The 25,498-nt window shown below is 36.5% G+C and overlaps 1 protein-coding gene across 1 annotated transcript; it reads left to right on the forward strand.

Annotated features, from left to right (window-relative positions):
- Window positions 1-408: 408 nt before the first annotated feature.
- LOC107845392 (cationic amino acid transporter 9, chloroplastic) lies at window positions 409-24,035 on the forward strand. The gene is given in 9 exon segments (XM_016689687.2): window positions 409-741; window positions 11,664-12,073; window positions 20,330-20,506; window positions 20,625-20,717; window positions 20,719-20,850; window positions 20,938-21,114; window positions 22,098-22,334; window positions 23,495-23,584; window positions 23,702-24,035. Coding segments are annotated over 9 exon segments (1,737 nt in total). The 5' UTR covers window positions 409-464; the 3' UTR covers window positions 23,846-24,035.
- The last annotated feature ends 1,463 nt before the right edge of the window (window positions 24,036-25,498 follow it).

The following is a 25,498-nucleotide window of genomic DNA, read 5'->3' on the forward strand; positions in this document are numbered from 1 at the left end:
AAAGAAAAAAAATAAAGAAAAATAATATAGGTTTTTCTTCTTATAAAAGTAGACGCTGAAAGGTGTAAAGGAAAAAAAGTAAGGATTGAGAAAAACTAAAAAAAATAAAAAAAAAGATGAAATAAAAAATAAAAATAATATAAAAGAAAAAAGAAAAAAACAAGAAGTTGAGAGGAAAAAAAAGGAAAAAGTAAGGATTGAGAAAATTAAAAATAAAAAGAAAAAAAAATTAAAAATTAAAGTAAAATAAAAAGAGAAAAAAATAAAAGTTGAAAAATATAAATATAAAGTTATTATTCAATATGAACATATTTATTTTTATTAAAAAAAAAATTAATTAATTAATAAAAGCTATTTTAATTTTTTTCACCCAGTTTTATCCGTACATTGTCACTACAATGAATCACGTGGCTTGAGTACTATTTTTAATCTTTAGCTTGAGATTAGGCCGTGTTTGCGGACGAATGACGATGATGAGGAGAGAAATTGGAAATTCAAATATGAATACTTGGGAACGCTCTGAATCAGCTTCCTCACCATCATGGTTTTCTCATTTGTGGTCATCTGCGCTCCGTTCCAAACCACTATCTACGCCGTCAGAGGCCACAATCCGTGATGCCTCCGGCGAAGGTCTTGTCCGCCGTCTCGGTCTCTTTGATCTTCTTCTTCTCGGTATTGGAGCTTCTATTGGCGCCGGAATCTTTGTCGTTACAGGCACCGTCGCCCACGATGCTGGTCCAGGTCAGCTTGCAATATTGAAAGTTAATTTGAATTAACTGCGGCAGCTAAAATGGACTAGCTTAATTTATTTTTAAATTAAAAATTAATATTGAATGTTGGAGAAACAAGGGAAATTAGAACAATGAATATACTCGATAATCAAGTACAAGTAATTTTTGAGTTGTTGGTATTCTCTCTCGGTGCACGTTAACGAGACTAGCTAACGTGCGCCACTGAGGTGGAGATGGCGCGTGGAAGACAGAAAAGGAAGGTGAACACGTCGGAGACCTCCGCAGTGGGGAAGGATGGTGAAATTGGAGAACAGAGCAAACATATGGGGAAGAAACCTATGGAGCAATGGCCACCCCTGGTTATGAAAGTTACCCCCAAATCCAGTGAACAGTAACTGTGGCTGCTGCTACTGGAACTCAGAAGAATGAAACAATGGACATACAAAGCCAAGTGACGGGTAGTCAAGAGGGACCCCCCAATTCCCAAACGAGTGGATGCTCAACGGAAACTTGATTTGCCCACTTATCCAGCTCCAAAATGGTCAAATTTGTTTGCTTCATATCGCATGGTGGCAAGGTATGAATATAAACTATGTGGCTCCAATTGTGAAGAATGGGGAGAAGGTTATTGAACTAAGTAAAGAAGAGGTTAATCGGGCTACAGAGGAATGGAAACAGGCTCTTATTCTATATGTTGTAGGGGAGTCGCCTACTATGGCGGCAATAGAGAGATACATTGCTCTTCAAATGAATACCGTTAGCAAACCTAAAGTTTACTATCACAGCGATGACTATTTCTTAGTGAAGTTTGTGAGTATGGATGATCGAAATGAGCTGCTCTACTCTGGACCCCATATGCTAAACAATTGACCAATCATAATCAAAGTGTGGAGTGCTGACTTTGATCTCAACAAAGAGGTATTGCAGACCATTCCGATTTGGGTAAAATACCCGAATCTAACCCTAAATTGCTGGGGTATGGATTCGTTGAGTAGAATCAGTAGGGCGCCCTAGGGGTTCCACTCTATGCAGATGAGTGCACTACAAAAGGTGGAACACATATCTTATGCTTGGGTGCTTGTGGAAATGGATGTAGCAAGGGAATTGCCCTAGAAGATTAAAGTGGCAGACCCTAATGGCAGAACTTCTGACCAGGTGGTCAAATATGAACGGGTGCATGAGTATTGCATGAAATGTATGCAAGTTAGGAATAAATGTTATATTAGGGATGAAATTAAAGACAAAGGAGGACCCCGAATGGTTCAAAAATGGCAGGGGAAAAAAGTTGTGGAAGCAGGAACATCTGACAGCAACAATGACCAAATGAATAAGCAGGCACAAGGTGAGTAGGCTAAGGACTCATGGAAGCAAGTGGCAGCCAAATCAGCAGCTAAAGGTGTGGTAGTGCCAAGTACATCCCAAGTTATGAAGATGAATAATGGCTTTGAATCACTTGCTTCATTGGAAGAATGTCTGGATAAGGACATAAGCCATGGAATACAGTGGAAGGGAGGGGGTGACACAAGTTTAAAGATTGTTCAATGAAGTTGATAACCTGGAACACTAGGGGTTTAAATAAGCTTCACAAGCAAAAGGAGTTGAAAGTTTTTATGAAGGTAAATAAAGTTAGCATTATTGCTATCATAGAACATAAAGTAGAGGAGAATATAACTAGTAGGATAGTCCAAAAAAATTGCTCCTATATGGGCTTATGTAGCTAACTATGAGCACTCAAATAGAGGGAGAAGTTTGGCTGTTATGGAATCCTCAAGATTTAGATTGTCATATAATTCATAAAACTGACTAGGTTATTCAAAGTAGATTGCAGGTGAAAGGAAGTGATATTATGTTCTGCTTTGTGGCTATCTATGAGCTGCACACTATACAAGATAGAGTACAATTGTGGGCAGATTTGAGGCTGATGGTAGCAAATGTACAGATGCCTATGCTGTGTATGGGAGACTTTAATGCCATGCTAAATGAAAATGACAGATTAAATGGAAGTCCAGTGCAAGAGGGGGAAATTAAAGACCTTATAGATTTCTTGGCAGATACCCATATGACTGAAATGAAGACAGTTGGTAGAGAATACACTTGGACAAATGGTCAAACATGCAGTAGAATTGATCGAGCACTAGTCAATGCTGAGTAAATGGTACAAATGTCAATGTTAGAGGTTATTATACTACCTTCAGAGATATCAGATCATTCTCCCTTAAGCTTGGAGCTGGGTGGTGAGATCAGAAGATCTCCTAACACTTTTAGATTTTTTAATTGTCTTGCGGTGCATCCTGAGTTCATACCCAGAGTCAATGAGGCATGGAAAGTTGATCACAGAAGTGGCTTGAAGCAGGTATGGCAGAACTTGAATAGAGTAAAATCTAAACTCAAGCAGCTCAATAACTGTGAGTTCAAAAATATTTTTTTGAGATAAAGGTAACATTGTATTCACACCAAAAGATTCATCATCCAACAAATGATGAATTGGAAACTTACATCCCACAGGGTGATGGGCACACCCCAAAAGGGTATTTTCTACAAGTTTCCTACAAAATCAACTAAATCTACCACATCCCCTACCAAAATCTGTCTGCACCAAAAAAACAAGAGACTTCTACAATTCGCTCTAATCATCTGTAAGCTAGTTTTTTTCCCTTCAAAGTACCTAGCATTTCTTTCTTTCCACAGAGCCCACCATATACATGCTGGAATAGTCTTCCACCAGATCTCCTTCCTTTCTCTGTTACCAATTCCCTGCCAACTGCTAAGCAATTCCAGTGTTCAAAAATGTAAGGGCAAAGGTGGGGACTTGAGAAACCAACTTAATAAGATACAAGAGGAAATGCATGATCACATAACAGTTGAATTGCATAGACAACAGGAACAAGATCTGAGTCAGCAACTGGAAAAATAGAGTTTGATTGAAGAAAGTGCAGTGCAACAAAAATCTAGGGTCCAATAGTTAAAGCCGGGGGATGCAAATACCTCTTATTTTTTTGCTCATATCAGAATTCTATTACTAGTCTACTGACTGCTGAGGGAGTTAGAGTGCACACATAAGAGGATATTGAAAAAGAGGTTACGGGATTCTACAAAGAACTACTGGGCAAGTCAGCTTCTTGCCTACCTAGTGTTAATGTGAACATCATGAAGCTTGGTAATGTTTTGAATAGGGAGCAGCAACTTCTCCTTGCACAACCAGTCACTGAAATGGAGGTGAAGGCAGCACTACAGGCTATAAATGACTTAAAAGCTCCAGGACATTATGGGTATAATGCAGATTTTTTTTTAAAAAGCTTGGTCAGTGGTTGGTACAGATGTCACTAATGCAATCCTGCTATTCTTTAGAACTGGTAAAATGTATAGGCCTATCAATTGTACCTCAGTCACTCTAATACCTAAGGTGGATAATCCAACAACAATTGGTGAGTATAGACCAATCTCCTGTTGCTCTACTATATATAAGATCATTTCCAAGGTGATCACATCCAGATTACAGCAGGTCATGAGCCATTTGGTGGATACTAATCAGGCAACTTTTGGACCTGGTCATTGAATGATAAGATCATACTTACCCATGAATTAGTGAAAGGGTATGGAAGAAAGGGTATTTCTAAGAGATGTATGATTAAGATTGATATGAAGAAAGCATATGACTCCTTGGAGTGGTCTTTTTAAGAGCAAGTTCTAGAAGAACTGAAGTTCCCGGAGCTTGTTATCAAATGGATTGTGCAATGTGTTACAACTGTGAATTATTCAGTGATGGTTAATGGCAAGGCCACTAGACCATTCCATGCTAAGAGGGGAATTAGGCAAGGAGATCCTCTGTCTCCTTACCTCTTTGTCTTAACTATGGACTATCTCACAAGGATAATCAAGACACTGCACAACAATACAGATTTCCAATATCATCCGAGATGCAAACCACAAAGAATTGTGCAACTTAGCTTTGCTGATGATTTACTATTGTTTTGCAGAGGAGAGAGATTTGAAGTCTGTTTGCACTCATGCTTTGAAATGTTCTTACAGGCTTGGTAGCAAATGCTGGGAAGAGTAATCTGTATTTTGGGGGAGTAAAACAAGCTCTTCAGGATCAAGTCTTGTAGGAACTTCACTTTACAAAAGTTGAACTACCATTTAGATACCTTGGGGTACCACTGAGCACTAAGAGATTGTCTGTGGTCCAATGCAAACCTCTTGTTGACTTGTCTGTGGTCCAATGCAAACCTCTTGTTGACAAGATGCTGGGCAGAATAACAAATTGGACAACTAGGTTCTTATCTTATGCTGGGAGGGCCCAACTGATCAAAAGTGTATTATTTGTTATTCAAATCTTTTGGTCACAAATTTTTTGTCTACCTAAGAAACTTATACAGGTTATAGAGGGCATATGCAGGCTAAGTTGCTCGGACTCGGGTGCGGGTGTCCGATACGGGTACGGATCTAGAGGTCGGATCCTTCACGTTCTCAATTTCAAGATTTGGGGATATGATTCTGGGGATGGATATGGGTGCAGGGATTCGGTAAATAATAATTTAAATATCTAAAAATAGAGTTATAAAACATAAATTATGAGATATTACATGAAAAAATTGAGGAGAAAATATTGTTCAAGAAGAAAATCTTGGAAGGACATAAAAAGAAAAACAATAACATACAAATTTCTATATACAAGCTATTCCATTTTCTTCAATGTCCCCTTAGCTTTTGTTTTGATTACAAAATTTCTTAAATCTATCCGGACTTTTCCAGTCGATTTTGGTCAAAGTACCCAAAATTGGTTGACTAGAACAGGTACGGATCCCACACCCATTATCATGTTGTGTCGACATAGGTGCGGCACTGAAAGTGAAGAGTTCGAGTAACTTAGTATGAAGGAGATTCATGTGGACATGGACTGTTGAAGCCTCCAAAAAAATCATTGATTGCTTGGGAAAAATTGTGTTGTCCCAAGTCTAGTGGGGGATTAAATTTTTTAGATGTGCATACCTAGAATAAAGTAGCTATTGGCAAGTGTTTGTGGAACTTATGTCAAAAGATGGATAAGCTTTGGGTGGAATGAATTCATATATATTATGGGAATGAAGGAGTGTGGGGTATACAGGCCAAGTAAGCTTCATAGATAGTGCAAAGGATTCTTAAAGCACACAAGTATCTACAGGAGGCTGGATATGATGAGGATGCAATACTGGACAAATACTCTATGAAGAAGGTTTATCTACAAATGAGGGGTGAAATAGATAAGTGGAATGGAGAAAATTGGTTTGGTCCAATTATGGTGCACCAAAATGGCTGTTCATACTGTCTGGGAAGCAACAAACGACTTGCCACCAAAACTAGACTGGCAAAATAGAATCTGGTGGACAATGTGATATATCCATTATGTCAAGACAAGGATGAGGATGTCGAGAACTTATTCTCTGAATGTACATATGCTGCAAGTGTTTGGAATCAGTTACTGAAGTGGTAAGGGATTAGTAGGTCGAGTTTACAGTGGCGGACTGCGATTCCATGGGCAATACAACGCATGAAGGGCAACAACAGTACTGCGCAAGTGTATAAAATGACCTGGCCTGTGCTATATCTGCAATATGGTTGGAACGCAATGCAAGGGTGTTTCAGAGCAAACAACGACCAACTTATGTCTTGGTTAAACAGGCTATACAAGATGTGCATGGAAGAGGAACTCACCAAGCCAAATTAGCTAGGAAACTACTTGAACTAAATGTACTCCCATAGCTATAAGTAGTTAGATGGAGACTAGCAATATATTTACTCAGTAAACCACGGGGCTGTTTGTTCGTGGTTGCTGGCTTATCACTTTTGAAGTGATTACTTGGTAAATAAAATATTTACTTACCCAAAAAAAATGTTTGAGTTGTGCTGGACAGTCTTAAGAAACTATTTCATGTGAAATATTTCTCTGGATTAAACAAGTTTTCTTTGTAAGAAGAGTAATAGCAACAATAAAATTTAAATAATACACAACAAGCAAATTTAATAGGACTATGCTGAGTTAATAATCACTCAAATATTGATAGTATATCTTATGAATCACCTAGGCTAGGACAAATGAGAAGAAATCATCTAGTGTTTTTGGGTCAGCTAGGATTTAGACCTGTTACTTCTAAGGTTTTTAACCCATTTCATTATTCACTAGACTACATCCTTGGATGAATATAGTTCTTAGGGGTCGTTTGGTTAGAAAACAAGTTATGCTGGATTAGTTATGCTGAGATTAGTTATACTGGAATTAGTTGTCCTGTGCTTAGTTATCCTGAAATTATTTTTTAGTAAGTGTTTGGTTTGTGGTACTAAAAATGATATGCATTGCATTCTTTCTAAGAATAGATAGTTTGTTTACAAAAATACCCTTCACCCTATTTAGCTTAATATTTGATGTTAGTTACTTATTTTGTCCTAAATTCTATAAAATGTGGATAATCTCATTTTTTTTAAAGAAAATTCATCATCAAAAAATGTGAAAAAGAATTACTCTCATTTTATATTATTTAGTGTCATTAATATTTGAAAAGTTGAATTGTATTTTTTTTAAAAGTAAATTTTCAAACATGTTTAACTATATATAAAAAATAATATTTTATTTAATAATTAAACATGTACTAAGTTAGAAAGGGAATGTCAAGATACTTTAATTACTTGTCCATGATAAATTTGTTAGAAAAAATGAAAATTTGAAGTAAGATTAATAACTACAAAATAGAAAGACAATAAATCCTTGGATCAATTTTGAATTTGATTGTATAAATAGTTTTTATGGTGTCACTATCATTTTTTCATGACTTGTCACTTTTGTAGCATTTAATAAGCCCATATAATTGTTCAAATTTATCAAAATGGATGAAATTTATAGAGTAATTAAAATTTAAATTAGGGATAAAATTGCAAAAAAAATTTGATGTGAGGACTATCAAAATTTCACATTCTCTCTTATAAAGAAGTGATCCTAGAAAATCTCGAACCAGAGCCAAGATCCAGGATGTCAGATTCAGAAATAAAGAATATGATCCTGCAATGGATCAATTCGCCCAAGACCCAAATGAAGATGATGACTCAGGAATGAGCTTTGACTCAGTAGCACTACACAATCTAGACACTTGGGACGATTTTACGTAAGCAATGACGAAAGACAAAAGAAAACAAGAAAAGTAGCGTCAGCAGTGATGCAACTAAGGTGGATGACAAGAAATTGATGACAGAAAAAGAAGAAACTTTAAACAAGGCTATGTGACGATGGGGCCCACAGTGTACCCGACAGGCTAAAAAGATTCTTCAAGCAATTTGAAACTCAATAAATACCCAAGCAATAAGACAGAACAAGGCAGAGCGAAAAATAAGTTAGAGTGTGAGCATATAAGATATCTAAAAGAATAAAATCTTCTTATTTTCTGTTCATAAAAAAAAAAGTGTGTGAGTACGAGTGCAAGTTTCTAATTTTCTACCGTAACTACCAGCTTTCAGGGGAACTCCCGAAAGGGAAACCTCTCTTCATCTTAAGTCATGTAAGTAGTTATTAAGATCTAAAATCTTTGTATTTTCTACTTGATATGTAAATATATGTGTGTTTGTAATGTTAATATTGTTTGTTGCTTTATCTCTTTACCCCTAGTATATGGTTAATTTCTCAGTATTTAGCAATGACAATGGATTAATCTGTTAGGGAATTTAGATTTTAGATGTCCTACAAGATTAAATTATCAAAAAGGACTTTGGTGTTGTCCCAGGATGTGATTAAAGAAAGAATTGCTAAATATATAAGCTGAAGAGAAAGAGAAAGAGATGAACAGGGTATGTTAGATGGGAGAAAGCACTACGACTCATGATAGAAGATTTATATATATATATATATATATATGACTTTATGAAAAGTGTGTGTGTATATATATACACACACATGTGAAAAGTGATAATTAAGGAATTTGGAGGATAATTTTGTCATTTTATGACTTTATCCCAAGGTAAGTTATGGTGGGATTATCTATACCACCCCTTGGGTGGGATAACTTATCAACAACAACAACATACCCAATATATTCCCACCAAGCGGTACTATTTGTTAATCCTGGGATAAGTTGTCCCGAATTTGACAACCAAAAGTAGCACCAAAATTTTTATCCTGGGACTATTATTTTATACCGGGACTATTTGATTTAGTATCTTACACCAAACGATCCCTTAATTTCTTGCATTTAGAAGCTAGTTGTTTCTATATACTTTCTTTTATGAAGTGTGGTCTATGATCTAAGTGACGTTATAGCGGAAGGGGATAGCTGATTTTCAATTAATATCAGCTTTAACATTCACCAAATGTAATTATTCAGTTTCTCATGCATGAATCTGCTATTTTTAGGAGCAGAAAAACAGCTGTGCATAAAAATCACCCTGGGAGATTCTACTAAATGAAAAGCAATCTAAAGTTCTAAATGTGACTTCACATGGGGGTTGCTTTGTTCCTGTCAAATACAGTGTAAAAGACTTCAATAGGGGCGCTTTATTCCTGTCAATACCTTCTTTTAGTTGTGTTCTGACCATCTGCTGAATCATAAATTTTGGGCTCAACAGACTATTAGATCAAATTTTATTTCAAGTGTCTTTTATGGCTTCTAAAAAGTTTCTTACGGAGAAATATGCTTACATAATCTGCTTTCAGAAGTTGCTGTTACCTGTCTAAAAAAAAAAAGGAATCTGCTTTCAGAAGTATCCAAAAGTATTTTCCCAAATACCGAGATCATTTATGTATATTGATGATTGAGCAAAAACGAATATAGACAACCAATGATGGATATTTCTTCAGATATTTTACTACCAGAATAAAAGGGCCATCGTGCTTGCCCTGTACCTGTATCTCAAATAGTTAATATAGGCCATTTCATTGTCAGATCATACTCTGTTCATTTTAATTTGTTTGTCTTACTTTCCTTTTTATTCCGTTTAAAAAGGGATGTCTCCGTCCTTTTTTTGGCAGTTCCAATTTCCATATGACATGTTTAAGACCACAAGATTTAAAGTGCATTTTGGTACATTTGACATATCCTTAGTTTGAGACCACAAGATCCAAAAATCTTGTTTACTTTCTTAAACTCCGTGCCAAGTCAAAACAAGATCAACAAGTTGAAATGGCTTAGTTATTTTGGAAAAAATATTGTTTCAGGGTGATGTATGACCTTTTCAATTTTTGTTAAGGAAAAATTCAGACGCTCTTGTAGTATGTGAGAAGTTGCTTCATATAAAGTATATGGCGATAATTTTTCAAATCATATTTTGAATGGGAAATTTAATTTCTTACTTATGTGTGTATTTGTTCTTTCTTTCTATTTCTTGTCTGTAATCTGAATGAGATATACATTTATGACATAGAAGTTGCAAGTAAAGACTTTGATATTCCTCCCATCTCATTTTATGTGATTATGTTTGACTAGCACACCATCTGGTATGTAAGAATGAAAGATTTTTGAAACTTATGATTTAAAATAAGTCAATAGATATTAACATGGTCATAAATCATCTCATTTATTTAAAATGAAAAGATTAAAGTTGTACTTCCTCTGTTTCAAAAAGAATGACCTGCTTTGACTTGGCACAAAATTTAAGAAAATAAAGAAACTTTTGAATCTTGTGGCCTTAAATTAAAGTTGTGTCAAATGTACCAAAATGTCCTTTAATCTTGTAGTCCTAAATATGCCATGTGGAGTGTCGAAATTAAAGTATTGCCAAAAAAGGAAAGAGGTCATTCATTTTGAAACGGACTAAAAAGGAAAGTAGGTCATTCTTTTTGAAACGGAGAGAGTATTATTTTTAAATTTAGAGAATTGTCATTCATTTGGGACAAGCTAAAAAAGAACGTGTCACATAAAATGGGACAAAAGGTACTGCTATCTATCTAGCTATAAGCATATCTTAAATTAAGCTTCTTCAATGAAATAGAAGCTCATCGTGTCTCTTATATCTTTTCCATCTCAAATACACATATATTATTACAGTAACAACAACTATGCCTAAATTCCAAGTAAGTTCTAGTCGAATATATGAATTCTCAAGCTATGTCGTTCCATTTAAGCTCATCTTAGACCCAACTACTGCTGCTAAAACAACAAGTATGCATCAATTCCAAGTTCTTCCGAGTCAAGTATATGAATCCTCAGTCTATGTCGTTCCATTTAAGTGCATCTTAAACCCATGTTACATAATAATATGTAAGGCTAAGAATTTTATTAGAAACAAAGCAGCACGAAGATTGTGCTGGTGAAAGGGCTTTATATTTCATGCAGTGCGCTAATGTTGACAACGTCGGCAACATATTGTAAAAAGACCTGTTTACTCCAAAAATTAAGAAACGAGAAACATCTATTTTGTAAGGCTGATTACATTTTCTTTTGCCTTGGAAAAATTCTGAGGTTACTTTCTTTCCATACTGTACACCATATGGCAGATGGAATAGAGTTCCGAAAGTTAGTTGTCTTTTTACAGTGTCCTTTCCTGTTCCAGCTTTTGCAAAAACTCCAGGGTGTTTTTTTGGCATTATCCAGGTAGTTCCCATAATGTTGAACACATGATCCAAAATTTGATGAGTGGTGACTTTGCAATGGACCTATTATTGCTAGTCCATATATTACTACTACTGCTGCTGCTAACTTACTATAATAATGATAGTAAGTATTAGATATTTTTACATTTTCCATTGGCAGAAGAATCATAGATAGGGCTAAAACGACTCTTAGAAACATAAGATTTACAGTAAACATACTAATTGACTAAAATTTAAAGGAAACGTACTAACTGACTAAAACATTGTCCTAACTAATAGGTATCGCCTGTATTGATCTATTTCGTCCATTGTGTGCTACTTTTCTTCCATAATAGGCATGTGTTATTAAATTTTCATTAATGAGAGTTTAATTTTTTGTAGTACAGGAGTCACTGTCAGCTTCATAATCGCAGGAGGATCTTGTGTGCTCAATGCTCTCTGTTATGCTGAGTTAGCTTCACGTTTTCCGGCCGTTGTTGGGGGAGCGTACCTTTATGCTTATACAGCTTTCAACGAGATTATTGCTTTCCTTGTATTTTCGCAATTGATGCTTGACTATCATATAGGTGCAGCTAGCATAGCTCGCAGTTTAGCAAGTTATGTGATTACTGCACTAGAGCTCATCCCCTTCCTCAAGAACAACATCCCAAGTTGGGTTGGACATGGCAGTGAAGAAATATATGGAGCATTCTCTTTTAATTTATTAGCTCCAATTCTCCTAGTGCTTCTGACAATTGTTCTATGTCGAGGTGTTGGAGAATCTTCTATATTAAATTCAGTGATGACAGTGACTAAGGTAATCTTTCCATCTACTCTTTGTACTTCGTTATTTGGCATAATAGGCGAGCTTGTTCTTCTTGGTGATTGAATATCTAGGGTAAAAGGTCCTTCTTATATTGAAGTACAACTCCTTACTCTAGGGAAAACCTTGCTAATGCAAGTCAAAAATTAGCAATGTTTGGCAAGGAGATTTAAATCGTCCATAATCTGAAGAAGAGAATAACAACATATATTTGCTAGTGTTGTATGCATAGATGCTTAGAAAAAGATGTGGATCACTTCTTATTACATTGCCAAGTGGCTACACGCCTGTGTTGGGTTGTTTTGAACTAGTTCAGTGTGTGTTTACCGAATGATGAGTTGCAGTTGCATAATTGGTCCTTTAAAAGAACGAAAAGAAAACACAGGACATGGGTTCTTACTCTTCTAGCCATCATATGCGTCTTATGGAAAGGAAGAAATAGGAAAGCTTTTGAGGGGATATAAAATGATTCTTTATCAAAAGGAAATAGCCTTTAATACTTGGTTAGTGTTTGGAACTTTTTGTCTTCCCCATAAAGTTTAATTTTGTATAGAAGGTTGGTTGTCATTCCTAGAGGACCATGTGTTTGTGTAGGTCCTCTACCTTTATATAACAGCTGGTATACATGAGTTTTCTCATACTAATAAATTATTTACCTTATCTCGAAAAGTTTGAAGTGCAGTACAATCATATAATCTGCTGCCATAAAGGAGGAAATGGAATCAGTACTGATATACGATATTTCAGCTCTACTTCTAATTTGTTGAGTTGTAGAGTAGCAATCAATTTACGTGTTCTATTTGGAACTGTAGTAGACTCTTATTGGTCACTTGAAAATATGATTTTGGAATGGGAGAGAGGGAGATGGGGAATCTGATATTAAGAAGAGTAACCAATCTAAAATAGTCAACAATGTAGTAGGTCACTCAACATTGATCTTCCAAAAGATCCTGCTTGATAAGTATGTAGTTTAAAATAATTGGACTGTTTGATTCTCATACTCTCTGAAGTCCATAAATGATTTCAAATGTGAGTATTAGAATATGCATGTAATTCCTCCTCGTCTTTTGTCCATCTATTCATGGTTTTCTTTTTCTTTTGTGATGTGACACTAAAATAAGATGAGAAAATGATGAGGGAGAAAGTTATGAGGGAGAGGTTATAATGAGGAAAATGGAGAACTGGAGGAAGAAATGAGAAAAAGGACGAGTGAAATTTAAGGGCAACAGCAGGAAATGAAAAAGTGAAAAAGATAGAAATCAAGACAGGTCCTGTCTGATTTAAGTACATATATCTATGGCATAAATTTATCAAGTTAGAACTCTTCCCACAATTAAAATCATCTCTAATAGTAAATAAAATAAAAATCAAACCAAAATTGAAGTGATAATGATAAGTTATAATTTTTCATCTGAAAATGCCAGCATAATCCGAAATTTTGTAAGATAAATTGAAAATATTATAAAGATAACGTTACAAGTTTTCTCAGCAGATAACATTAGCATTCTTTTAAAAAAAAGTTTCCTCAGCAGTTCAAAATGAAATTCTTAAAGAAATAACACAAAAGCAAAAAGTAATTTGAAAATATGCAGAGAAACTAAACAATTAGCAATAACTCATCTTTTTCAACAACAACAATAACATACGCAGTATATTCCCATAGTGCGGTCTGGGGAGGGTAATGTGTACACATACCACACCACTACCTCAGATGAAGTAGAGAGGCTGTTTCGGATAGACTCCGGCTCAGGGTAGATAACAGTATAACAAACACAAAATATAAAAGCTCACAGCCAAATGGGATAACAAACTGCTAGCTAATACATGAAACAAGACAACCACAAGATAATATTATAAACTATCTATTCGAAATCATAGACATCACCAAAATACCATGAACCAGAAAAATTTTGAATGTCTATTGTTAGAATATGAGTAAAAATAGGAGCATGATCACGTAGATGGACTTAAGAGAGTGTGTGTTGGGCTCGAGACTTGGTGTGTACAAAATGAAGTGCAAAAAGGACCTAACTACACACCAAAACAACCCACTACATACACTAGAGGGGCGCCCCATCATTGAGGGGCTTTTTGGTCATTTTAACCTCTATCTTGTATACACTATATAAGGAACATTGTAGGATTTTTTTACTTAGTTTTTGATATTGAATATTGTATAACACACAAAGAAAGGTAAGTTCTCTCTCTCTAAAGAGGCTTGGCTGAAACTAGGTTTAATATAAGTGTGGATTCACTTTTGTTGTTTTCTTTCTTGGAACTTTGGGTTGCTTGAAGGATTGAGGTCCCTCTTGTGTCCATTGAAGAGTGTAGGTGTTACTACTATCATCACTGAGGGTCTTAGTGTTTAGAACACACTTAGGTTCTTAGTTATTATAGTAGTGTATGTCTCACTACCTATCATTTACATTCTTGCAATCTTGTAATCGTTGTATCTTGTTATTGTAAGTTGTTTGTAGTTGTTTCTCACATTGTTGTTGTTCTTCGTGTTCATCATTTTGTGTTGATAATATTAGTTTGTGGTGGCTGTTTTGGTGTCAAATACACCTTCATATCTTGTATTCTTGTTATATTTGTTGAATTCAAGAGTGGTCTCCATCTTGGTCTTCGGATCCTTGGATTAGTGGACTATTTTGGAGTGTGATTTCGTGCCTTCCTTGTTTGTCTTGTATCATTTGGTATCAGAGCCATCTTTGATCTTGTTCTAACAAGATCAATCTTGGGCTTGAGAGTTGAAAAAAAAAAAAGAAGTGAAGTGTTCTTGAGTTGTTCTTGGCCGAGAGAAGTTGAACTTCTTGTTGTTGTCTCTTTGGCCGAATGTTGTGTGTCTAGGTCTAGGATTCATTTTGTTTGTTTTGTTGTTTTCAGTGTTAGTCTTGTTCTTCACTAGCACTTTGAGTCTAGATCTAGATTTGAGCTTGACTTGTTGAGATTGTTGTTGTGAACAAGGTAATGGCCGTGTGTTGATGTTGTTGTTCTTGTTCGTGTGGTGATCTTGTTGTGGATTTGGTTGGACGTTGGTCGATATTGTTGTTTTCTTGAAAGGTTGTTGTTGTGTTCTTGTTATTCTTCACCCCTTTCATCTCTTGTTAAAACAAAAGGTGAACATTAGATCTACAAAAGGTGAAAGACCAAGTTGTAGTACTTGTTGGTGAAAGACTTGATCACATCACTCAAAAGACTTGACAACCACTTTTCACCTACTTTCCTTGATTTAAGGACCTTGTTTCAAGGAGAAAGTACAAAGAAGGTCAAGTCTTGTCTTGAATTTGAAAAAAAAGCTCCAAGACCATATTTTCCTCCATTAACCAAATCCACCAAGTCCAAATTGTAAATTGGTCAAGACTTAAAATTGGAAGGTAAAATTTTGACAAAATCGAGACCAATAGTAGACTGTCACGTCATCAAATTACTGTTCATGCAATATTTTTAAGTTCAAATTTTAGATTTATTAGTTTCATTTTATTGTTTCTTAGTTTCGTTTGTTGGTTCAAACACTAATTAACAACCTAGTAATCTCCTACTAGCTTGTAAGTTAGTTTTTGTGTCCGTTTGTTCGTGTTAGCATTATTTGTGTACTTTTGTCGTTTTGATTCGTTGATTAGTTCTTGACTCACGTCCTACAATATTTGTTTGAGTTTCAAACCGAAATCCAATCCGAACAAGAGTACACTCAATCCTCGACTCCTTACAACACTTGTGAAGCCACGAGTAAGGTAATCGAAGTGTGTGAGTGTGGTAAGGCTTTGAACTAATTTGTTTGCTGTTTTTGTAGGTATTTTGCAATGGAAGGGTCCACATCTCAAACCGTGGACAATAGTACTCTTGAGACTATGAAAGCTTCCCTTGAGGCTATCACCCGAACACTTGAAAGGTTTGGCTCGGATTTGGCATCCGTGAAGGGGGATATGACAACCATGAGTGTGAGATTAGAACGGGTAGAAAGCCAAAGAAGTTCTCGACCTTCTACTCGTCAAACTTCCCCTACCATCTCCCCCGAAATGTTACACCAAATGAACAAATCACCGAGCCAACCACCAAATGCTCCCCAAAATCATGAGTATGATAGACCAACCCTCCCCCCACTTTACCAAGTCCAACATGACGGATTTGGAACCCAAATGCCACCAAACCTGAGCCCTCCACTTAACCAAAGACCTCACTTTCCAATCCAAATTCCATTGAACCAAAGGCCTTACTATCCTCCAAATCCAAATCCACTTAATCCAAATCCACCAAACCGTGTTGAGGGTTATGGTAGGGAGGAACAACATGGGGGTTATGGAGTTTATGGTGATGTTTACTTGAGGGAAGAAGAGGAGAGGGGTAGGCAAGGTGATCTAGGCCGAGAAGTGAGGGGTGGTCACCAAACCCGAAAGCTTGGCCTCAATTCCATCAAAGTTAGTCTTCCGATCTTCAAGGGTGAGAGTGATCCCGAGCCGTATCTTGCTTGGGTATCATCTTGTGATAGATATTCCAAGTGAATGATCTAATCGAAGAGAAGAAGAGTTGTTACGCTATCGCTCACTTTGAGAGATATACAAACTCTTGGTGGGAGTATGTGAAGAGGTTTGGTGATGTGTTGATTGCTGGGCAGCCACCTCTATTATTTAGATTGAGGTACCTTATGCGTCAAAGGTACTTACCCGAGGGCTACAAACATGAACTTCTTGACAAGTTGTACAACTTGAGGCAAGGAAACAAAAGTGTCGTGGCATACTATGACGAGTTTCAACAATTGATGTTGAAGCTTGACCATCGAGGAGAACAAGTGAGCCATGACATTATACGATTCAAAGTCGGGTTAAATAGGGACATAGCTTCTCGGATGACCCTCTACAAGTTTGACACTATCGATGGCATCTTCCAAGCGGCCTTGGAAATTGAAAGAGAGCTCTTGGCTTCCAAGCCCAAAAATCACCAACAACCTTCCTCGGATTGGCACCAACATCAAGAGCACTCAATCCATGCCAACCTAGCCGAGAACAAGGTTGTCCAAACTGAAACCAAGGCTTCCTAAAGGTATCCTCCAAGAAATGAAGGTAAATCGAATTCTACTTCTCGTCCTAAAGGTGCCGTATCTATGTTATGTCATCTGCTTCTGTGCTGTACTATGTGTTTGTGTGATATCTCGTGACTTGAGCCGGGGGTCTTTCGGAAACAGCCTTTCTACTTCATCAGAGGTAGAGGTATGGACTGCGTACATCTTACCCCCCCAGACTCCACTAAGTGGGAATACACTGGGTTTGTTGTTGTTGTTGTTGTTGTTGTCCTAAAGGATTTCAATGTTTTAAATGTCAAGGGTGAGGGCACAAGGCTAGTGAATGCCCAAACCGGAAGAATGTAATCCTTATGGAGGGAAAATTGTATTACCTTAGTGAGGAGATGGGACTTGAATCGAATGAGGGCGATGAAAAAGCTCAAGATGGAGAGCAAGAAGCCGAGGTGGAAATTGATGAAGGCGAGGAAGATGTTTGGCCGATTGATGGAGAGTGTGTAGTGCCTTTGTATATGGCAAGGAGAGTCATGATTAGTAAGGGTTTAGAAGAAGAAACCGAGAGTTAGGAGGGTGAAGAAGAGGAGGAGCTGAGAGTCAAGGTTGTGGGATTTGCCCACAAAGACCCTTTATTGATTACTAACCGAGATACTAGCACTTTGCCTAGTATCAAATCTTCTTATGTGCAGGTTGTGGAACATGTAAGTCCAAGGAGCATGCTTGATGATCTCATGGAACCCTTGGTTGAACATTATAACCTTGGGAGGAGCAATGAAGAGATGATGCAAAGAGGAGAGCTTGCGGGTGATTATTGCATGAATTTGTGGACAAATTCCTTTCAAGATGGAGAGAATGATTCAAGCATGATCACGTAGATGGACTTAAGAGAGTGTGTGTTGGGCCCGAGACTTGGTGTGTACAAAATGAAGTGCAAAGAGGACCTAACTACACACCAAAGCAGCCCACTACATACACTAGAGGGGCGCCCCATCATTGAGGGGCCTTTTGGTCATTTTAACCTCTATCTTGTAATACACTTTATAAGGAACATTGTAGGGTTTCCTTACTTAGTTTTTGATATTAAATATTGTATAACACAAAAAGAAAGGCAAGTTCTCTCTCTCTAAAAAGGCTTGGCGGAAACTAGGTTCAACATAATTGTGGATTCACTTTTGTTGTTTTCTTTCTTGGAGCTTTGGGTTGCTTGAAGGATTGAGGTCCCTCTTGTGTCCATTGAAGAGTGTAGGTGTTACTACTATCATCATTGAGGGTCTTAGTGTTTAGAACACACTTAGGTTCTTAGTTATTATAGTAGTGTATGTCTCACTATGTATCCTTTACATTCTTGCAATCTTGTAATCGTTGTATCTTGTTATTGTAAGCCGTTTGTAGTTGTTGTTTCTCACATTGTTGTTGTTCTTTGTGTTCATCATTTTGTGCTGATAATATTAGTTGTTGGTGGCTGTTTTGGTGTCAAATACACCTTCATATCTTGTATTCTTGTTATATTTGTTGAATCTGAGAGTGGTCTCCATCTTGGTCCTCGGATCCTTGGATTAGTGAACTGTTTTGGAGTGTGATTTGGTGCCTTCCTTGTTTGTCTTGTATTAGAGTCCTACTTGGAAAAAGAATGCAATGTAGTATCCTAGCTGAAAAAGGATTATAGTATAGTAGTCTCCTAGTTGGAAAAGGATTAATGTAGTGTCTATAAATAGGGTCTCAATGTAATAATGTAGAACACAATTCAATAATAATATTTTCTCCATTATTTCTCACATGGTATAAGAACCTCTACGATCTTGGTAGAGAATCAAAGAGCTTTAGCTGTTGGCGGGCGGCTATAATCTATATATGTTGCCCTTCTAGCCAATGATCATGTTAGCAAAAGTTAGGCTACCATACTTCTTTACCGTGGCTTCTCCTATCTAATTTGCATAACACTATGCGTATTTTCGACGACTACTTTCTCATATCTAATTTGTGTAGTATCATGCATCTTTTTGGTGACTACTTTCCCATATCTGATTTACGGTAGCGCCGTGCATCTTTTCGGTGACTATTTTCTCATTTCTGATTTGGTAGCACCGTGCATCTCTCTAGACTACTTCTCATATTTAATTTGCGTAGTACCGTGCATCTTTTGGGACTACTTTCTCATATCTGAGTTGCATGGCACCATGCGTCTTTCCGGTGACTCCTCAGATTTGATTTGCGTAGTTCCGTGTGTCTTTTCAGTGATTCCTCAGATCTGATTTGCGTAGGATTGTGTCATCATTCCAACCCTACCTATATAATTTTTTTAATTTCAGTAGGTTCGTGCCACCATTCCAACCCTACCCATATAATTTTTCTCAGATTTTGACCGCTTTTCAGTCGTCAAATCTAATCATCCGGCACATGAAAATGTTTCAACCAGTTTTTTTAGTGACTTTCTTGTTCAAGATCTACTTATCTCTTGATTTCAAGATGATCCAGTTATTTTATACTAATTTCTGGCAATATTCCAGCGACAAGTTGTCTTCTCGGTGACATTTACAACTTTTCCGACCACTTTTTTAGTTTGTTTATTTTTAACTGAGATCTTCCAGACGTCCAGAGCAGTCCTTACCAATTTTGTTGAAGATATCTTCACCATGTCCTTTACTAATCCTCATATTAATCACATCCATAACAAGCTTGGTACATATGACATGTATGCACCAGCTTGAGGGGGAGTGTTAGAATATGAGTACAAATAGGAAGTTTGGTACATATGACATGTAGAGGGAGAGTGTTGGAGTATGAGTAGGAACAAGAATAACATATAGAGTACTGCTTGGAAAAGGATTGCAACGTAGTGTCCTAGTTGAAATGGGATTATAGTGTAGTAGTCTCCTAGTTGGAAAAGGATTAATGTAGTGTCTATAATAGGGTCTCAATGTAATAATGTAGACACACAATTCAATAATAATATTTTCTCCATTATTTCTCATTTGTTATGGGTTACATCAGTACCAGGTCAACCAAAATCCCAGAACTTTATGATAGATTTTAAGTAGTGATGTTTCATTTGTTATTTATCAGGCCAATCACGTGTGCCTGCAATGTGAACTTCCTTAATAAGAAATGCCATAGTCCTATATTATTTTCCTTTGTTTTGAAAAATTTGTGAAGCACAGTAGTTGAATGCTTCATTCCTTAAGGATTGACATAAAATGACATGGCTGATCTCTGACTGAGAGACAATTTCGCTGCAGGTAGTCATTGTCATTTTTATCATCATTGTTGGAGCTTTTGAGATTGATGTTTCAAATTGGACTCCATTTGCTCCTAATGGTTTTGAATCTGTACTAACTGGAGCAACCGTAGTATTCTTTGCGTATGTTGGGTTTGATGCAGTTGCTAATTCTGCGGAAGAGTCTAAGAGCCCACAGGTAATACTGATTGATATGATGCCCATTTCACAACCGTCTTTAGCAAGTATTTAGTGATTTTGATTATTCCCCCTTTTCTGTACTTACTGATATGTTTGATGATGAACCTGGTTGTCAGAGAGACTTGCCGTTTGGCATAATCGGGAGCCTGCTTATTTGTGTTGCATTATATGTTGGGGTCTGCTTGGTGCTCACTGGGATGCTTCCATACAAGTCCCTTGGGGGGGGATGCTCCCTTGGCTGAAGCTTTTACTTCAAAGGGCTTGCAATATGTGTCTGTATTGATAAGCATTGGTGCTATTGCTGGACTTACTACCACTCTCCTGGTTGGGCTTTATGTACAGGTATACTGCTTTTAAGTCGAGATGCTGATGACATTAAACAACCTACAAATTTGGTTTATAAGAGATAATTTTTTTTATAATGAGCAGTCCCGATTATATCTTGGCCTTGGAAGAGACGGTTTGTTACCATCACTGTTTGCTGAAGTACATCAAACGCAACACACTCCTGTTCATTCACAAATTTGGGTTGGAATTGTTGCAAGTGTCTTAGCAGGATTTTTCAATGTGCACATTCTCTCGCACATTCTCTCAGTAGGAACGCTGGTATGTTCTTTTTCTTTTATCTGCGATGTTCTGTACTGTAGCTCCTCATGTGTATATTAATGGCTATATGTTCTGAGGTGAATGAATCATATTAATGATTACTAAGCTTATACTTAATACTAAGTTTATACATAACAAGAGAATCATTCCCGAAAATATGTTTTGGCACTCTTGCTCACAGTTCTTTCGAAAAGGAAATGTGCAAGACATACATCCTTTACTCAGGTGGGTGCTATGATAAATGAATAGATTATCATTGCATATTAAAAAAGAGAAAGCAAAAGCAGAAAAAGGGGAGAAGGTTCCTTGGGCTTTTGGAAAGAAACAAGAAACACACATCATGAAAAAATATACATCACACACTAAAATAAATAGGAAATCCTCATAAATTTGATAACTATGCTAACTCAGAACAGGTCTCAGGTTTACAATACTTTTTCCAAAACTACTGTAAATCAGTCACAAAAATTAAAGCCCCTAGACAGATTGGAAGAAGACCTGGTTGGTGGGTCAATTCTTGTAACGAGATCTCTTTCAACTTCCAAATTTTAGTGGCTATGATTTTTCTTTCTTGTGAAAGGTTAGAAGAAGAATAAAAGGAAGTGCCGGAACGCTCGCTTTCCTCATCTCCTGTTAAAACAAGGCACCATTGTGTCACGTTAAATGGTCTCTCTGAGTGATGCAGCAAGCACTTTCAAAACTCTTCATAGAGAGAGGAGAGAGAAAACTTAAGTCGAAAAAAACATTTCTGTTTATCACTCAGCCAACCCAAAAGAATACCCTGTTCCATTTATAATGAGTGATACTTTTTTCCCTTGTAGGTACTTTAGGATGAGTGATGTTATTTAGTTTATAATTGATTTTAGAAGAAAAAGGGTAGTTCTATTAATAGATAGTTAATGTGACCTGTTTCTTGCATGTCAACATACTATATCTGCCTAATATAGGATTTCGTATAACTTACCGGTGCTGGTCTGTTTCAGACAGGGTATTCTGTTGTTTCAGCATGTGTTGTGACTCTCCGCTGGAACGATAAGACTGTCCATCAGGTGTTTGGCAAGTCTATGTCTAGCAGGGCAGAAGGTGTCATATGCCTTATTACAGTTGTCTGTTGCGGGTTTGCTGCAGGAGTCTTTTACCGTTTCGGTGCTTCATTTATATTCTTGATCGTTGCTGTAGTCATTGCAATTTTCGCAGCTGCTGCTCTTCATCTCCGTCAAGTAAGTTGTTCCAGTTTTCTGCACTGAGAATCTTAGGACCTTTTTCTGGACTTTTACTTGCACCGGTAATTAAGGTATCCTTGAAGTAAGAAAACTGAATGTGAACATTTTATGGAAGCATGAAATTATTCTCAGACGCAGATATCTCAGGATCTAGTTTGTGGAAAGTTATACATACTCTGGATTAATTCTTGGGTAGAAGTCCGAATTTTACAGCATGCTACTTTTGGACCAATGATGAATTTTAAATGGATAAAATAAATATTTTGGATTCAATCTTTTGTTTTAAAAATGGCCATGCAAAACCCTTTTGCGGAACTTGCAACTGAGCAAAACCTTGTTTTTGCTATTGGATCCTGTAATGTTCAACTGCTGACTTCTTATCAGCAAATACATGTTGGTCCTTCATAAACATATGCATAATAGCTGTGGTTGGAGAGGAATATGACTTTGAGGATGTAAGTCCAACCTATTCTTTCTCAATCTGTTTTGGCAGAGCACTTAAGCTTATCCATCATGATCTTAAATTTGTAATGTTTAATGAGCTAAAAAGCTGGTAGGCAATCTTTCCACAGCTGTCGTGTTCTTTGTATGGCATTTTATTTCTTTTAATGCTTACTTGTGTTTCTGCGTGGAAACAGCCCTTGCAGAAATGTAAGGTGACGCTGTGGACAATAGACTCTTGTGGTCCAGTTCTTTCCCCGAACCTGCACATAGGGAGAGCTTCAGTGCACCAGGCTGCCTTGTTTTTTTCTTTAAACTTGTGTATTTAAAATTTGGTTCGTTTAAGTAAAATGCACATAACTTTCCCTCCAGAGTGTCAAAGTTACTTTAAACAAGCTCTCACCAAATTCAAATCATTAGAAATTCCCTGTAACAAAATAGGAAGGAAATGGAAACGCATATGATTAAGCTCTCAGAAATGGGAGAGTTAGATGCTTCGTACATCACAAACTTCAAAGGAACAGCGAAGGTAGGACTTAGGTCACAAAAGTTATATCCATTTCAGGGCCCAAAAGTAGAATGACATCGCACCCCTCATACATACATCATTACTGGGAAGAGCAAAAGCTGCAACTTTAGCCCATCTTTTTCAGTAGAAAATATTCTACATATATGCATTGTTTTCTATATTTCAGGTTCTCCTTTTTTCTTCACAGGTTTATACTGATACGCCAGGATTTTCTTGCCCAGGAGTCCCCATTCTGCCTACTGTTTGCATATTCATCAATATTTTTCTTTTTGCGCAGGTTTGTTCACAAAGCTTCATCTATTAACATATTAACATTGTTCAAATGCAAATAATGGGACATAATAAACTAAAAGATTGGAGCCCGAACTCATTTTTCCATTTCTTTCTCATGCAGTTGCATTATGAAGCATGGGTGAGATTTGTTGTACTAAGCATTGTTACAGTTGGAATATATGCAGTATACGGGCAATATCATGCCAATCCTGTAAGTTCAAACACATTAATCATTTACCAAAAGGCACCTGCAGAAGCTGACTAATTAAGCCTCTAATGGCTTGCAATGGACATAGATTATAATTTTACAGACTGTAAGAATCTTGACGCAATATCTTCTTCTATTCTTTCCCATTCAAGCCACACAAAATTGTATTCGTCAAGAATTGTACCATGGTGTGTATATATGTAAAATTATCTTGTAATCCATTTATTAAGAACTACCCTTGATCTTACATGTTGGTGCTGTAGTAGGGAAGCTTGATGCTGTTTGACTAACCAGAGTGTAATTGTACAAACCATTTCCCTGGTGGATTTCGGTGGAACTTTATTGTTTACTGATAAAAAAGAAGTAATGTGATCTTATCGCATTTCTAGATAAACAGTTCTGGATTAATTGAAGAGAGGGGCATCCAGCAGTGGTGCATTCATTTAGAGAACAGAAGCATGTAGCAGATACCCTAGCAAAAGAAGGGGCAAGAAGGAGACTTTGGAAACACTAATCTTTTTGCAGTTCCTCTGATGTTTGCACTGGAACATGTCTAGGCAGACATATTAGGAACTGAGTCTATTAGAAAGCTTAAATTCTTGACGAATTCTTGACGAATAATTTTAAGGGAGGAGAATTTAAGGGACTAAAGTCATTTTTTTACTAAATTTAGAATTCAACATTTATCCTCTCCCCCATATACACCACTAAGAATTCACTTAGCTGAAAGTAGTGGTGTGCATTGGTCGGTTCGGTTCGATTCGATTTTACGTGTTATTGGTTCGGTTTATCGGTTTTCGATTTTTAAATATGTAAAACCAATAACCAACCAATAAGATATTTTCTTATCGGTTTTGGTTTATCGGTTTTTGGTCCTTAACGGTTCGTTTTTCGATTTAACCAATAAGAAAATACTTATAAAATAGAAATAATAACAACTAACATAAAAAAAAATGAAATCTTAATTACCGCCAAAACCTACGCAATGCATTTTAGTTTACAAGAATCTTCAAATTTAAACTGAATGTTAGTTAGGAAAAAAATTGAATCCTAATTGTTGGAAGCTATAAATGCTTTAAGTTTTTTATTACGATAATAGCCAAACTTTATATTGTGCCTTTATTGCCCCGAAAATCACTAAATTATGAATTAGTAGTGCATATAATCTATATACATACACATATCTCTCTCTATATAGAGAGATATAAAGAGAGAGATTTAAATATATAACATAAATAGAGATAAAACAATAACTTTGTATATCCTTATGGGTTATCGGTTTAACCGATAACCCAATAAGCTAAAATCGATACCGAACCATTTACCCAATAATTTTTTTTATAAAACTAATAAAAAACTGTTAAACCGATAACCCAATAAATTTTTATCGGTTCGATTTATCAGTCGATTCGATTTTTACATAGCACTAGCTGAAAGACACCATAGACATATTATAAAAACGGCTAGAATCCTACAAATATTTAAACAACTGCCCCGATTTTGGAGCTTTGCTTTTTAATCTGTTGTTTACTTAATTAGATTTCCAGCATCCCCTGATAAAATTTCTCCATATTAAGCTCTATTTGGTACCACTCCAAATATTTTCTCATTTTCTTTTACGTTTGGTTGCTTATGTTATTCTTGGCTAAAATCATATACTAAAAATAAGCTTGAACTAAAATCCACACCATGTGTCTATTTACAATTTTC

The sequence above is a fragment of the Capsicum annuum genome, chromosome 10, assembly GCF_002878395.1.
Source record: "Capsicum annuum cultivar UCD-10X-F1 chromosome 10, UCD10Xv1.1, whole genome shotgun sequence".
Lineage (NCBI taxonomy): Eukaryota > Viridiplantae > Streptophyta > Magnoliopsida > Solanales > Solanaceae > Capsicum > Capsicum annuum.